Source organism: Cyrtonyx montezumae, unplaced genomic scaffold, assembly GCF_038088225.1.
Source record: "Cyrtonyx montezumae isolate F1298 unplaced genomic scaffold, pur_monq_1.0 scaffold_18, whole genome shotgun sequence".
In the NCBI taxonomy this organism is placed as follows: domain Eukaryota; kingdom Metazoa; phylum Chordata; class Aves; order Galliformes; family Odontophoridae; genus Cyrtonyx; species Cyrtonyx montezumae.
Genome location: NW_027071914.1, coordinates 7,572,914 through 7,590,375, shown reverse-complemented (window position 1 = coordinate 7,590,375; position 17,462 = coordinate 7,572,914). Strand labels below are relative to the sequence as shown.

The 17,462-nt window shown below is 39.9% G+C and overlaps 1 protein-coding gene across 1 annotated transcript in view; it reads left to right on the top strand.

The window, feature by feature from the left end:
* The first annotated feature begins 1,227 nt into the window (after nt 1-1,227).
* The window catches only part of TTC1 (tetratricopeptide repeat domain 1), a 31,380-nt gene continuing 15,145 nt past the window's right edge, over nt 1,228-17,462 (top strand). The window contains exons 1-5 of the mRNA XM_065734515.1: nt 1,228-1,306; nt 1,822-2,172; nt 13,065-13,125; nt 14,811-14,923; nt 17,017-17,053. Coding sequence (XP_065590587.1) covers nt 1,831-2,172; nt 13,065-13,125; nt 14,811-14,923; nt 17,017-17,053 — 553 coding nt within the window. The 5' untranslated portion in view covers nt 1,228-1,306; nt 1,822-1,830. The remainder of the gene's footprint in view (nt 1,307-1,821; nt 2,173-13,064; nt 13,126-14,810; nt 14,924-17,016; nt 17,054-17,462) is intronic.

Below are 17,462 nucleotides of genomic sequence, written 5' to 3'. Positions count from 1 at the left end.
TAAGCAGAACTTGTTCTTGTACTTCTGCTGGCAAATAAGCTCTCATTAGGAAATGAAGTAACACACAGGTTGACACACCATCCCAGAAGGACTGCTGAACCCTGGCACCCAGTATTGTTCTCACCATTATGACTTTTTTTTCCAGGATGAAACCCTGTACCATTCCTAAATCCCTGTGCTCTTTGCACAGGAGAGTTTTAAAAGGCATTCTAGACAACTCAAAACTGCATGGCTTGATTTTGTACAGGAATCTTCATCTCCTTGTCCTTTTTCAAATGGAGTTATATTTAACAGGACAGTATGAAGGTTCAGAAATGCTTTCCTTAAGCAAGACTATTTGACACTGCTAGCAGAACAGTGGAAATGCATTTTCATGGGGCAAATCACCACAGCTGGGACATTGAAGAATGCCGAATATACTTTTATTCCTCCACAGAGAGAGGAGAAAAAAAAAATCAGCCACGGACATGCTACTTGTTTTCCCCATAAGCTGACATGCTCTTGCTTAGTGCAATGTTTCAATCTCATTTTAATACCCACATCCACCACCAGCATAAACACTTGCACACTCAGATTGAGCAGGTTGGGACCAAAAACAAATCCAGCATCCAGGTCTTTAATTTCTGCCTCAACTTTGAAATGCTGAGAATCCCATAAGCTCTTCAGGCTGACTGGTGGGATCATTGAGAAGCATGGAGGTCAGGAATGACGCTGAAAAACTTCTACTGACCCACATCCCCCAAGAGCCTCATCTGGGTCAGATAGACTTCAGTCCACCAGAAGTGAGGCACTCTAACACAAGGATTGCTTGCCTTGCTGAGGACCTCACGCTCCCTGAGGATCATCCTCTATCGCATCCCACCGATCACAACACATTCCATCCAACCTGGATCGGGAGCAGCCTATAGCAATGGCTTTATGCTCGTCCTACACTGTGGCTCTGCCTCTTGGTTTTCCTTCAGTCAGACCACTTTAAACCTAACCCAAAGGTAAACTTTAAACTTCCCCGTTCACCAGAAGTTGCTTGCTTTAAAGCCGCTTACAGCAACGAAAGCCTCCTAAAGAACATGCCTTCACTGCCTCGTGACTGAGCAGCTCCTTTCAGCAGGAGCGCAGCCTCCCGCCTCGGGCCGTAACCCCCACCCGCCCTCGGAGCGCTGCAGCAGCCACCGACACCCGCCCCACACTGAGGAAACGCCGCCCTCTCGCGCTGATCCCGCGAGACTACAAATCCCTGCAGCCCCCGCACGGCCCCTCCCATTGGCTGGCGCAGGCCGGAAGCGATCTGAGGGGTGAAGGGTGAGAGGTGAACGGCGGCGGCCGGGAGGAGAGGTGTGGGGTTTCAGCTTAGGGCGGCGGGAGGGGGTGTATTTGGGGTCCGGTTGGGGTCTGACCTATGCTGCTCTGTCACGGGGAGCCCTCGACACGGCTGCCTCTCAGCGGGCGGGGTTGGGCTGAGGTGTTGGGAACGGGGCCTGGTGCCCGGCCCCCCGTGGTGCTGACAGGGCCTGTTGGTTCGCTGCACGCGAGGCCCGTGGCTCGGAACGGTGCATGCATGGGGCCCGCTGCTGCGCCGTGCTGGGCTGGCCCTGGGCACCCCGGGAGTGTGGCTTGGGGATGGGAACAGCGTTGGGCTTGGTTAGTTGTGGGCAGGCTTGAAACAATATCTGTTAGATCTGCCCTACCCTCAAGCAATCATGGTTTACTCAGGGTATTATCACTTATTATTCGGTGTATCTCTAAACAGTGATGTTAAGATATTTGCATTAAGCTGACTCAGGGTTATTTCTCTCTTGTTCCTAAAAATCAAACCACTCCAAGAACTCTGATATGGAGGAGGTTAAAGATGGATGTCCACCAGAAGAATTGCTTGATCACTTAAAGCTTTCTGATCAGAAGTCATCAGAGAGCACCAGCTCATGGGCATCTGGCCCCAGAGATGCCCAGAATCCTCCAAGCATGGAAAGTGGCGATATACCATCTAAAACCAAAGATCCCACCACAGCAGATGAGTGTTTTCATGACTGTCATGACACGTTTGAGGTGAAAGAGCCTATATTGGATGATGAAGGAAATTCACAGAATGATGAGAATAGCACAAGGAAGCAGACAGAGCTAGATGAAGAATACTTACTAGAACTGGAAAAAGATATGCCAGAGGAAGAAAAACAGGTAATCCAGTTAGTTAGGTCGAACAGAAGATGTATTTTTACTGTAATTGTTTAGATAGTCTGTGACCAACATGAAGGTAGTCCTTTAAAACACTTCTTTGTTTATAGTTACTGTTCATAATGTTTTGGTGACACGCATTCTGTTAACTTGTGTAAGGTTGTGTCTAAGAAAGATTATAAGAAACAAAAATGTCCATTTCTTGTGTTGTTTAGTTTTTGTGCATTCATTGTTTTCCCCTTTCAAAAATCTTGGAGAAGATTTCATGATAGTTCTGTTGATAATTTAGTTCATCCACAGTGTTTGTGGATTAAAACTGAAGTTTATTCTTATAGATTACTGAAGTTTTCAAAACAATATGTGCTATGTGATTGCTTTGTTTACCTTTGATGCAGTTATATTGGACAGTATGTTTGGGTGACTATCACAGTGATAAGCTGGATATAGTTATGGGGAATGAAATAAGTCTGAGAGAAAGTTCAGGAACTTTAGAGATCATATTTGCTCTCCAGTAAGACTGTGTGAACCAGATGATTTGCCCCTCAGTCATTGGTGTCACTTGACATTTATTTTCAAGGTTCGAAGACATTATGGTCATCATGTTTTCTTTATTGAGAACTTGTTAAATTACTTTCAGGGTTTGACTTGGACTTGTAATGTTACTTTCTGCTGGTAATTAGGTTTCCGTAGCATGTAGCAAAAGGTTATCTACTTGTTTCTGACTTTTTTTTTAATGCAATTTTAATTCCTTAATAGTGGAGGAGTAAAAAATACTGAATTTAAATGTGTGTTTAGGTTAGATTTTAGGAAGAAATACTAAGAGAGTGGTGAGACATAGGCTGCCCAGAAAAGGTTTGGATGTCCCATTCCTGGAGGCCTTTAAGGCCAGGTGGGATATGGGGCTCTGGGCAGCCTGAGCTGGTGGGGGGCAGCCAGCATACAGCAGGGAGTTGGAACTGGATGGGCTTTAAGGTCCCTTCCAACCCAACCCATTCCATGAATTAGGTCTAGTGTTAAGAAATAAGAATCCTTACTGGAAGGCTAGCTGCACAAATTGGATCATAAGTATCACTGAGTAACTGATTATGATGAGTTAAGGAGAAAGTTGGGGAATGGAAGGTGAAAAGAGAAGATAAGAATTGTCTTAGGAAAGCACTACTTGATAGGGGAATGTAATGCTTTGTATGGCTTTATAGTTTCTATTTCAGAAACTCCTAAATCATCAGAAGCAGTTGAAGGAATACCAACTATAGATATAAACTATGAAAATAAGGAAAAGAAGAAATGAAGAATCACATACATATATTTTAAGTGCATAAAATGTTATGAATGTTTCTTTGAATTTATAGGGATTTACTTCTTGTAGAGCAAGTCTGATCCTTTCCTGTTCACCTGACTTGGTAAAGCTGTACCACTCTTTCTTAACTGTTGGCTAGGTCTCTTTATGTTGTGTAAGTAAATAAAAGGTGACCATAAGCTGCTCCCAAAAAGCTGGAAAGAGGGAAGGACTAGAGAGAAACTTGAGTATGTCATGGTCTTATTGTCAGCTAGAGTAAATAGAGAGTTGACGAGCAGAAATATGCAGAGCTAATATACCATAGGCAACTAAACAACTAAATTCTTGGTTATAAACAAGCACAGAGAAATTTAATCCAGTTGTTCAGATTGCTCCCTTACTGCTGGGGTGGGATTTATGACCCCAATACAACAGTGAAGGTAAAAGGGAATTTTTCATCAGTAATACAGTCAGTAAGGTCAATGTAGAAGTTCCTTGAAGTGCAAAAACAATGAGGTTAGTGGAGGAGAGGATCATAGAATGTAATCTCCTTAGGAGTGTGAGATGTAACAATGAGAAATGTTTAAAAAAAAAAAAAAACAACTCAGGAAGTGGTCTAATATGTCCTTTGCCTTGGAAAAACTTCTGGAGGCCATCTGGTTGAGCTCCATGCTCCAAGCTCGTTCAGTGAGACAAGGCTGTTCAGAAACGTGCTGCACATCTCCCAGTCTGGAGATTGTGCAGGCTCTATAGACCTATGGGATCAAGTGTTAAACAGCCTTCAGGGTGCAATTTTTTTCTCTTTGTGTCTATTTAGAATGTCCTTTGTTGCAGATTGCGAGCACTGGAATTTTTTTTCCCATGTGTCCAGGAGGAGTTTGTCTCCGTTTCCTCTCGCATCTGGTCTCTCGGAGGTACCTTTTTCTGAAGTCTGAACAAACTCACTTCTTGTAGGCTGTCTGCTTACATCATGGTTCTCATGTCCCCACCAGCTGTGGGGCCCTCTCTTGGATTGTATGCTCCACCCAGAAAGTCATTGTCTCTTTGTAAATGCAGAACTAGGAGGAAGAACACCAAAACTTGACACCTTTCAGACACAGTCTCTCCAGTCCCGGACAGAGGGCAATGTTACCTTCATCTGTTTGCTGAACAGAAAAGACATGATCACATTGTCCTTTCTAATTTTGACCAGTATCACTATTTATTGCTTGTGCAGCAAGGAACAATGTCATTGTGAGTCATGATGAGGCTTCTGCAGCAGCTTCTAATGTGAAGGCAGCTTAAGAGATTCATAGAGAAGGTAGTGAACTCCAGGGGAAAAATGGCATGGGTGCAAGCAGTAGAAAAAGGAACGGACATGGAAATCAAGGGTGTTAGCTTTTTTGCTTCTCTTGTTTCCACTTAATTGTTAAATAATCATTTTATTTTCCACAATAACTGTGGTCCATTGTAAAATAAGGAAAAAATTGTGAAGGTTGAATACTTACATTCTGCTTTGTTGCATTCTTCATTGAAAGGTGCTGTGGAGGTACAAAATAACTGTTTAAAGCTGGTAACATTTCCTTACAGAAAGAATGGGTGGTTGCAGTTCTCATTTTCCTTTGTTGTTGTTTTTTTGTTTGTTTTGTTTTGTTTTTCCAGTGGTATTGAGATTGTACTCTTCAATGTAGTTTATGTATATATCAAACGGAGTGGAGGGAGCCCACTGCATAGTATCCACAGATTAGCAGTATTTATAGGTTGAACTTTTATGTTCCCCAGAGGGCTTTTTGAGTGGAGTGTATAAGCAGTCTTTAAAATACAACTTTTTTCTGTAACAAAATATTGTTGTATCCGTTAGAAGCACAGCTTGAGAAATCCTGACATGAAATGAATTAGAAGCTTGCAGCAGATGTTATAACTACCAGAGTCATCCATTAGCACTCTCTTTGCATGACCTTATATTCACTGTTCAGAAAAGCCTTTGGTGTCATGTCATTTCCCTCTGGTACTTGGAATTGTTGTTGAAATGTTTTATATCAGTTGTATTTTTGAAATGGAAGCTTCTCATATTTTGGTTATGAAGATAATCTGTTAAATGATGCAGGTGCCAAGAAAACATGCTGCAGTTACAGTCTGCATCCATTTTATTCAGGGTTGTCTGTTTGTTTTTTTTTTTTCAATTTGTAACCTCAGGTTACTTGAAGGGATGTTTTTGAGGAGAGCAATTTCTTTTTGAAGCAGGAGACAATGAGGCAGAAATATTCAGAAGTTTATTTGACAATGTCATTAGATTATGACAGTACGCTCAGCAGTGGTGCTGTTTGCCACTTTGGCAGCCCTTGATCAGTTATTCTCAAGCCCCCGCTGCCTCCTTCCTTGAGCTAGCACACTTCTCTGTGTGCATGTGCAGTGAACCAGTTACAGGGTCTGATTCAGATGAAAAAATAATGCTGTATTTTTAGATACAGGCAGTGCTGCTGAAAGCAGACATCAAATGGAAGCCTCAGGATGGCATTTACTTACGAGGGAGACATATTTTCTTCAATTAGCCTACTTGCCCGAGAAATAAGAACTTTGTGTTAATTATAGTTGCAAAACCAAACATAAATTAAGTACTCATATTGTTTGTAATAAGGAGAGCTGAGTGTTAGCCATGCTCAAATCAAATTATGCAGCTATCTCTTATTAGTATATATATATTTTTAAACTGAACACACTTGTCATCTAATAGCTTTAATAAATCAGAAATTTGAGCGATGTTCTCATATAACTATACTGTGGAAAGTGTATTCTGGAGGTGCAGGGATGGATTTTAGTCCTTGCTCTGTGTATTTATGCATATCCTACGTGTAAGCTTTGCAGTAGCAGTGCTGAGTAAAATCTGAGAGCCCTTTGTTGTGAGGTTTCTAATTTTAAGCAGTGGCAATTGCTTCAACAGAAGCACAACAAATGCTATAAGAGGTCTTCTTTGCACAATGAAATAGGATAAGAAGAGGAGAGTATATTAAGAAGGGAGGTGAGTATATAAAGACACGAACTTGCAAGAAATATTCTTAAAAAAATAAATGTAGCTTAGGACAGAGGCAGTTTATGTGCTTGGACTTCTGAGAATTAAAAAAAAAACTCAGCTTTTTGAGAATTATGGAGCTTGAAACAAAATTCAGTTTTATAAGATTTTTTTTGTTGTTTTTAAGCATGCTGTTTGCTGTCTCAGCAGAGGCACTGAGCAGTAAATTGTTTTTGATGCATTACAAACAGATTTTCTGGTTAGTTGCCATTGACAGTGATGGCTTTGACATTGGTCTAGTCTGCAGAATTAATCAGAAGACACCCAACAGCTGTTACATGGTAATTGTTTCGGTCTGACCTGGTCCTCTTCTGGAGGGGCACCCATTAATTATGAGTTTATCTAGCAGCAAGATTCTGAATCCCTCATGACAGATGTTGCTTGTTCTTTGGGCCTTGTCTGGGAAAGACTTAAGCACCTGGCCTAGTAAGCTCTTACTGTGGATGTGTAACACTCTCTTCTAGCTGCTCTGAAATAAATATGTAGTATTTCTCAACAACAGATCCTGTCTTTGAGCTGTGACAAGTGTGCTAGAGCTCCAGCTAGCTGTGATGCTCATCTTCTGTGTTAACGCTAGGAAATGTCAGCATGGTAGGAACATAGCTCTAGTAGAGCAGTTTCTTCATTAGTGACTTTGAATTAAGTGAAACTGATCTTTGAGGAAACAGTGTTTTTGAGTTATGCCTATTTTCAATTTTGGACTAGGCAGCAAAACTTATTTTTTTAAACCTCCAGGAGTTCTCAGATGCGTTAGAGAACATCTTTGTTCTCATCAACGCATTTACACTGCTGCCCTCTGCCTCCTTCTCTGCCCTGTGCCTCAGGTTGATCTCAGTGCTCTTCTATAAGTTACAGCTTCTGTAGAGATTTGCTTTTTTGGGGATTTAAGAATGGATCTGATATTTCTTTTGAGATGGCTTCTTGGATATAATCATTCACTTCAGTAATTGATGTTTTCCCAATTCCAGATATTTGTCCAATACGAGATAGTAACTTTGACTGTGAAAGTTCACTTCTCTGGTGGTGGTGTGGTTTATTTTGTTTGTTTGTTGCAGTAGTGACAAAATAAAATCAAAGACAAAAATGGAAGATGGGATGTGGAGAAGTGAGGCATAATTTGGAGCAGACATCAGGTGTTGATCACTTGGAGGTGGTCTCAGAACTTTTAGCAGAAGTCCTAGCTGGACCAAAACCAGATTGTTAATACATAAGACAATGCAACTGGCAGTAGGGCTTATCACAGAATTGTAGGGGTTGGAATTGCACAAATTATTTAAAAGTGTATTTTTTGTTAATGCTTCTCATAGGTGTTCACAGTTATTTTGCATAGCAGTAATACTTGCAAAACTTTTGGGTTTTGAAGCATTCAAAATGCAGTCCTGTAGAAATACAGTAAAAGGTGATTCCTGTATGAAGATGACCTACTTCACTAACATGAATCCTGCATACAGTACAGCAGCAACACTAGATATGTTATTGTTTTGGTCAAATCAGAGTAGAAGATGGTTTGCTAGACTAAAACTGCCTAATTTAATGGTTAAAACAGTACAAAATATCCTGTTTTATTTTCTGAGTTAATCAAAGCACATCTAAAAAGTGTATCGGTGTCTGCTACAGTAATTAATTCTGAATGCTGGTGAGAAGAGTCTGTATCATGTCTGGAGTTCGAGTCTCCCTGTGTGATTTGTAGTTCCAGTTGTATTTTTAAACTTAATTGCTGGGTGGCAATTTCATAGAGTGAAAAATTATACCTTCATTTTTCTTGCAGTGTTGCTGTTTTTATGCTTATGTTAGTTTTGCATTTCTCTGGAAGATGCTGATACTATCAAATCGAGACCTTTGGTTTACAGAAGTGAGAGGCTTGTGTGTGTCTAAATGTTTTGACTCATGTGGTGATGGATTAAGTGGTCAGCTCCACTTTTCTGCCTGAGGCTGTTGCCTCTGGAGCAGAAGTGACAGGGTGACATGTATTGTCACTCAGGGTAGTCATGGCTTTCACTCTGGCATGCTAACTTAAACTGACTGCCTGGGATGGATGTGACCTATTGTTTCTGGAAGTGCTGCTTACCATTTCAGGAAAAGGTAATGACTGGCAGTAGAAAGACTAAATCCATCTTTAGCATGAAGTTATAGTGAGCACCATGTAACCATAAAGCAAAGTTCAAATCCTTGAATGTGTGATACAGCAACAGCTTCACAAAACTGCAGGGGGAAGCAGATGACTAATAATAGATGGCTTACAAGCAGAATTGATATTTGAAGCTCAGAAGTATATTCCTTAGCTGTTCAAATAGCTTGCTTCTGTGCACCCTTTGAACCCTGGTAATTTTCAGTGACTGCTACTTGGTGACCTTACAGGAGGTACATGAGATGCAGATGCTCACTGTCGCACTGCATAAATAACCTTGAAGTGAAGGAAGTACATTTGCTGCTCTTCACAAAACTGGAGCCAAGAACAGTTCCCTTGCAAAGTTAAATCAATTGATCCAATAAAATGCATAGGAACAGCCAAAGGAAGCGTGGCTGGAAGCATTACAAAAGGAAGGTATTCAGCCTCCAGCTCTCACCAGCTATATTTAGGGATTCCGCTTCCAACGCTTTTATTATATTGGTTCCTTCCAATATAAACAGCAAAAAATGTGTAGGTTGCTGCCTTCTCTAGTACTAGAATAAAACTTTAATGATTTAATTTTTAACTGCAAGCTTCTTGGCAGAGTAACTGAGGTCCAAGGACTGTATCTGATGGTTTTTCTTTTGAATTGTTGTATCTCATTGTCAGAAGGCCAAGCTGTCTTTTCTCATTACTTCACATCACGCCTTCATTCTCAGCACCTCTTACTTACCACACAGGTCTGTGTTAAGGTCTTAATTTCTTCACAATGTGGACAATTCTAATTCAGTATCCAAATCTGTAAACTTTTCTAATCAGATCCTTTAAGAATAATATTTCTAGTTGAATGTAGTTATTTCCCCCAGTTGTTTTGTTTTGTTTTTTTCCTGTAAATATAATAAACTAATGCTTGCTGTTTGTCATCATCTTATTAAGAAAACTGGCAAGAAAACAAACAGCAAGATTTCATCTGTTTTGACTAGCAGGAGATCCTAACAGAATGTAAGTTGGGTGGGAAGCTGTGCCTTGACCCTGTGCTCCTTATGTAAGCAGCCTTAGGGCACATAGTAGGTCAGGATACTCTTCCCTAGGCAAAGCATTCCAGGGGTTTGGTCTGACCTACTTCCTTGGCTGAGGAGTGGTAGCCTGCCCTGTAGCTACCTCAGTCTTGTTCTGAAAACTGAGTGGGTGGGGACACTGAAATGACATAGTGCAAAATTTGTCCCAAGGACAAGTCACTTGTGATTTTTGATCTCTGGTCTGATATGATCACCGTAAACTGATGACCAGTCTGTTGAAGCTGGAAATGCAGCTTGCTGAGCAAAGAGGGTATGTATGCTAATAGTGCTTCTTTTCTTTCTTTTAACCCTAAATTTGTATAGAAGATTCCAGCAGCGTCTGTTGGAGCAGTGCATGCTGCAGCAGGCCTTTCAGACTAAGTCAGTGGTAATCCACAATAGTCATCTTTCTGCTGCTTTGGTATTAGGACTTTAAGTGCATGTATGTGCAAGAACAAATTGTGTTTATTTCACAAACAGAGAATGTGCCTCAGAGGTTAGTGCATTTAGGATGGGAAGTACTAACATGTATGCGTTAGCATTCCATGGAAGAGCCATAGGAATTTACTTCTAGGGGATAATAATTTCCTACTATGCATCACCAATGGGTCTTGCTTTGAATGCAAATGCAGAATGATGCGTGAGTTACCAGTCAGATCTCATCTTTCCGAAAAGTGCAGTTAAGTGATGGCCTGAAACATTTAAATATAGGGATATGAAAACAGTGGTGAGGCTGTCACAGAAATCCCAGTTTTGCTTTCCAAGGAGCTGAGAAGCTGCAGAGCCATATAAGATGTTCTTACCAATGCTTCTGAAACATGCTTACACAACACCTTTTCTGGTCAAATAGTCTGAAGTCACTGCAAGTCTTTCACTGACACTTGCGTCTGGAACAGCTGGGTAATGAGTAGTCCTCATCTTCCTCCAAAATATTGAAGTGACCAAGAGGATGTATCAAACAACAGGCTTTGAGAGGAGAGCAGTGGGAACAATCACATCCCACTGTGACACTCCTTATGCTCCTCACTCTCCCAGAACTTTTGTCTGCCCACCTTTCCCCAGCAAACATGGGTCATACAGACACCTTGGTCATATTTGCTGTAGAAACCAGCTTGCAGTCCTCACCAAATAAGGAGGATGCCCATAGTTCAAAAACAGCTCTTTTTTTCTTCTAAAAAGATTATACCACTTATTCTCTTGAAGTTTTCTTGCTTCAAATACATTTTTGTATTAGTTTTTAATTCTTGACTGAGGTAAGCATATACTCTTCTGTAATACTTTTAATAAAATGATAACGCAGGTTAAGATTTTCATCCAGTATTCCTTCTGTTTAGGGTTTCTGCATCAGGAGTACCACAACCATTTTATGGGGGGAATCTTTTGTTACAATGCATCCAACTCTCTCTTATGCAACAGTGAATCAGTTAATAGCACTTAAAGGCCAGTTCTAAATAGGTCATGAGCAATGAAGTCAACAGGGCTTGTGTTTCAAGCATTTCTTATCTTGGATGAGGTTTATTCATGTAGATCTTTCATCTTTGCTGGTAAGATCATCTTTTCCAAACCTCTTCAATGCTGAAATATGGCTACTTGATCTTGGAGGTCTCTTCCAACCCTGGTGATTTGCTCTACTGTGAAAATGACCTCTGTTGTGCAAACTTCTACTTCATATAAAGACATCTGTAAGTTGCTTTAATAATCTTATTTCTGTGGAGCTACAAATGTGTGTGCAGCAGTGACAAGTGCTTCCAAAATCAGGGTGCAGCTTTCAAATGTAGCAGTGTGTTCCCTGTGCTGAACTGCAGAATCCCATGTACACACAAAGAATGCATGCTTTTAATCTCTCAGTTTTGTTCCTATGCTCATATTTAGAAAACACTCACTGGCTCATCTACATTGGTGCTGATGACACTGTAGAAGGACTTGTATAGGTTTGGCAGACAACCCTGGAGGAAAGCTGATTTTCTAAATAGTGATATACATTTCATTCATTAATTCTTTCTAATGTGAAGGTCAGTCAGTATTAGACAATATTTTTAACAGGCAATAGGAAAATTGTTACTGATGTAATAGAGTATCTGTAGGGTCAGGTGAGATTTTGCTGGAGATTTTTCTGTGTGTGTCTGCTGAATGGCATTTCCCTCAGAGCACTGTGATCTGTTATTAGTGACATGGTAACAGTGGTCAGGTAAATTATCTTCCAAAAGCAACAAGAGTAAGAGGAGAGAACCTCTGATTTTGTATTGTTTGTCAGTTACTTGGCATAGCTGTGAGATGGTGCAGTGCTCCACACAGTACTATATTTAGCTGTTTCCAAGGAGATGTTCTGTGTGATATTGATAATTGCATTAATCCTTGATTTCCACAATCTGTGGGAAACTGTTCCTTTTCTAGTGTTGGCTTTTCAGTTGCTCAGTGATCTGTAATTTCTGAACACCTTGATTTGAGTCCCCTGTGCATTCACTTTAGGGGCAAAGTAGGGGCCAAATTCTCTCTCTCTCTCTTTTTTTCAGCTTGTTAATATTCTCTTTCTTACAAGTGTTTCCTCTTTACTTCTGTGAGGTATGCTTGCGTGTGGAAGCCTGCCTTTGTAAACACATTTCAGAGATGGCATGATGACATCCTGTGTTTTCAGTGTCAGAGGCTAAGAGCATTCATGTCAACTCTGCTTGTGCCAAGAGTACTGCTAAGATATTCATGGATGAGAACACAACTCTGCTCAGCATGTGCAATTTTCACTGTATAACAGAACAATCTTCCTGTCTCAGGGTCTGATGGTTTATTCACTCTGCAAAAGAAATCTTTCAGAGAGGTATTATGCGCAGACTTGTTTCTAATTCAGTAAGCTCAAAATGCTTTGTACTTCTGAAGGTAACTGTGGATTTCTGAGGTGGAAATTATTTCAAACAAAACTTTTGAGACTTTACACGTAAAATCAAAGAATCATAGAATAGCCTGGGATGAAGAAGACCTCCAAGATCAAGTTTCAACTCCCACTGCCGTGGGCAGAGTTGCCAGCCACTAGGCCAGGCTGCCTAGAGCCTGATCCAGCCTAAATACACTCTATATAGTTGACCTACAAATTGAAGAAGAATTAAGAAGCAAGCAAACGGCTAAGAGGCTAACGTGTTAGTTTAAACCATATAATTCATTATGAATGGTCTTGGTGCATAGTGTTGTTCATGAACTGAGACTTTTTAACTGCCTTGTTAGCATACTCCAGTGCTGTATGGATTATGAATTCTGTTATCTTAGTGAATGCGAGCAAGGGATCTTGGTACTAGTTAAAACTCTTCAGGTTGTATTTTATTTTGATTTTCATTCATAGTTTGTTTGGAAGTACAGCTGACCTACTTGCTTATTTCAATTAAATACTTTGAGATGTTGTTTCTTCTGTTGTAGAAAAGAAGAAAGGAGAGCACAATGCTGAAGGAGAAAGGAAATGAGCAGTTCAAGAAAGGAGGTGTGTTGATAATCTTTGGATATCGTATGGAAGTTGGGGAATTTAATATTTAGATGTCATTGTGATTTTGCAGAAAAGTCATAGGAAAATCTTGCATTTATTATTATTCAGCTTTATCATCTTTCATTTCTTCACTCAGCTCTGGAGAACAGAGAGATAACAGACTTCCTTAAGAGTTAAGTTTAAATCACACAGACTTGGATTGCTAAAGCACGATTCTCATGAAAGTTGTGTTTAAATCCAAGAACATTATACAAAACTGGCTGCCTTCCAACTGCCAGGGTTTTTTCTGCAAATCAAAAAAGACTTCCACCAGTCTTCAGTTTTGCTAATGCAATTGCTTAGAATTGATGAAGGCTCAGTGACTCAGTAGTTGTTTCATAACTGTGTACATTTGTATGTGTCTTTTTATCCACTGGCTCGGTCCTTTATGTATACATTATAGCTATACACATGTATATCTATACACATATTCACATATAAATTGTGTATACCCATGTGCATCTCTCTATATATGTGTATATGCATTTTTTATATGTATATGTGTGGAGATATGCACATTTATGGAGATATACACAGACATGCACACATACAGAGACCTCTACATTAAACAAAGATCTAAATGTGCAGATTTCTGACTTACACTGGAACTGGACTTGTTGTGAACATAGTTAATCTGTGACAGCAGGGTTGAGGTGAGCAGTAGATAATACTACCAGCAATTCTGGGTAAAATGTATGAAGGGGAAAACAATTTTTGACTCCCACCTTTCATTGTGATGGTTAGAGGTTTTACAAAGAAACCAGGAAATGGAGATTAATGGTTCCCTCAGTCAGCAGGGACACAAACAGGTAACCTTCGTTTCCCAGAGGTACACTCCAATAAGCAGATAGTGGTCTTCCTGTTGGAGGTCTCAAATTGTGTGTTGAGAGAGCAAGATTGCTGGGTAATGCTTTACTAATTCAGGTGAGTGCCAGAGCAAGCAGAAGGGGACTGGTGGAACCATGAACATAGCTAGCCTGTAATATTGGCTCAGCTATCTTTTGAGATCTTATCCATAGCTGTCTCATGTCAAATTTTTCAGATCTGTTCAGTGTGCTTGTGCTGCTGATGCCTGACAGATTGCTTTCTGATCAGAAATAAACTTTTAAGCACCTGGATGATCACTAGTTAACATGGACAGAAATAATTGCTCTGTTTTGAGGAAAATGCATTTGTCAGCAAGTAGGCTATTGCTCACAGTCAGTATAAGAACTTTCCCTTATTTCTTTCTACCATTACTGGAAATAAATAATGTGCTTAACCACTGGTCCTTGCTTTAGACTAGATTTGATGATGGATGGCCATTGGGTGTCAGTAGGTGTGTCGTGACAGACCTTTTAGTCAATCATTGAGGAGTTGGGGCAGTTATCTTCCAAGCAGCTGAGAGGAGGTACCAGTGGAATACTGTGTCCAACAGGTGTTCCTTTCTGGGCAAGGATCCACTTCTAGAAAGATTGTGCACTTTGTCATAGAGCAGCTATTCTGACTGCTGGTTTAATGTTGCATCATACATTGAGAAATGTTTCTAAAGAAATCCTAATCATGTGATTCACTGACCATACTGAAGTCTGAAATAAATGATCTGTTGCTTATTTCTTGTTTTTTTTTTTGTTTTTTTTTTTTTTTCCCTGTTGCAACTACAGACTATGGGGAAGCAGAAGACTCTTACACAAAGGCTCTGCAAATTTGTCCAGCCTGCTTCCAAAAGGATAGGGCTGTTTTGTTTTCAAACAGAGCTGCTGCAAAAATGAAACAGGTGAATATCCTTTTTATTTTATGAAATGACAAGTATTTATTGTATATCACGTGAAATTAGGAAGTCATTAGAAGTCTGTAACAGGGAAAAGGAATTACTGCACTTGCAGGCTTTTCTGCTTGTGTATTCTTCCAAACTCCCAGTAGGAATGTTGTTATACTTGATTTTACTGAGGGTTAATTCAAAACTGAAAGTTGCAGTTGGAACTGTTCAGATTTCAAACACTGATAGTTTTTTATTATCTTTAGACAAACTAAAAGTTCAGTCTTGACACACGTTTTGCATATGCAGAGCATGTGTTAAATTGTTCAGATGTGTGGCTAGTTAGTGTTCTTTCCAAGAACCTGGGTAATCGTGCACTTGGCCTGTAATATGTTCAGATGCTTTCAGGCACAAGCAGGGCTTCTAACTACTCATTCAGTTAGTGTGCTCCCTTCATGGTTGCTGTGTTGTTGCATAGATGTATATAGCCGGGCACTGTAAGGAAAGAATGGCTGCAGCTTTCTTCATATCTGCTGTATTCCTTACCCAGGGACAGGTGCCCACTTGTTCCCAGAATCTGCAATTCACTGTAGGCAGAATGGAAGCCCTAGGACCCACTCTGTCTGAACAGAAACTAAACAATTTACTTTGTAAGCTGATAATTGATTTTTAAAGAGTAACAGTTAAAGGTTCTTCATGTTAGTGAGGAATTCATCTTTATAAACAAGTTGTTGGACTTCTGTATAACTGGAAGAATGGGAGGAGAACCATTGTGTCTGAATTGATACGGTCTGTGGACATGCTGCTATTTGTCTATGGCAAGAGCTAGAAGGACTTATCAGCAAGTAGTTGGTAATGCTTCTCTGGCTCACAGGAGTGTTGAGAGTAAATTTAATTGTCTGAGATATTTCTATGGCTTTCCTATAATGCTTATTATCGTACTTAAAGAAGTACGTCTCTTCAGGCTATAAATGTGGTGCTAAATTACTTCCTTCTAAATAAGTGAATGTAAAAATTCTAGAGAAAATAATCTCTATTATTGTTTTAAGATAAAATTGTTCTGGAAAAGTAGAACAGTAACTCCTATAATCTTTGTCCTCTTGCAAGGTTAACTTTCTTGCAGTTCTCTTCTAATACTGAGGCAGATGGAGCTCTGTCTGGAAATGTACGTGGCAGCCATATTTAAGTATAAATAAATAATTTCTTACTCTGCCAGAATTACCTAACTTGCTTTTGGGATACTAAATTGTTTGACAAGTTAAAAATGGAATTCAGTAGTAGCAGATGTTGGAACCTTTCAAATTCAAAAGCTGCAAACTGAAAAACATCCTCATAATCCAGATGTTAACCAGAAAACGAATCCAATAATTTTCACATGAGCACAAGATGATAAAAGAGCTATGCACAGACTGAAAACCTCACCTGGACGGACCAGTAGAATCTCCCAGACCAATACTTTATCCTGAAAATAGCACAGAACAGCTTTTTTGTTTTGTTTTGTGTTTTTCTTGAAGCCCTTTTAGTTTAGATGAGAATAGGTTCTCTATCTCAGCCTTCTTGCTCCTTTTCTTTTTCTCCATTATAAGCAGATTGCTTCACTCGTCCTCTAACTGGTTGTCTGGGCACACAGAAGTCTTGTCCCTATCACTTCTGGAAGCCTCAGGCATTGTACCTGTTAGAGGAAGTTGTATTAGTGCTAAAGGGATATCTGCTTTTCGAGTGTCTTAGCTCGTACAGTCAAGAATTTTTTTGGGAGTCCTGGGAACAGTCTGTTCCAACCTCTTAATTAACTGACATACGTAGAAAAGCCATAGCTCAGTTAAGCTGAGGCCTGCAGATGTGACTCAGCCTTTTGACTGTAGCTTGCTGCTGGCTGCTCAGTGCAGACTGATTAGTGGGGCAGTCGTGCAATATGAAGGCTGGCAGCCTTTGCTGAGAGGAAGCTAATCACTGGTAAAGAGCTTTAAATCAGAAGCAATGGTATGAAAAGCTTGATTACATGAACATCCCAGTTCCTTGGAGTGCCAGACAAACCTTTTTGTTTGCAATTGTGAGTAATCTGTTTCCCAGGAAATACAGTTTAACTGAAACAAAACTGTTCTGTGTTCTAGGACAAGACAGAAGCTGCCCTAAATGACTGCAGCAAAGGTATGACTTTCCCGTGTGTTGCTCTTGTGCTAGATTTTTGATGCATAAATGACACCAATTACTTGTGCTTTACAACAGTGCGGTGATTTTGGCCATAACAGTCTTTAAATACAGATTACAGAAAAATTTACAGAAAAATCATAGTAGAAAACATTTCCATCTAGAATTACTTATTTTGTGAAATGTCAATGAAACTTATCTGTAATAATTTTGTGCCAACAAGACTGTTGTTGCTTTTTTTTTTTTTAATAAGAAAGCATTTTTATTATGGAAGTTGTTATACTTACTGTTATAAACCCACTTCCACCTGCCATTCCCCTTAAAACTTGGTTTTAATCCCAGACTCCAAAGAACTGTGGGGCCTCATAGAATTAAAAGCATTATCAATTCCCTTTTATGCTTGGCTTTT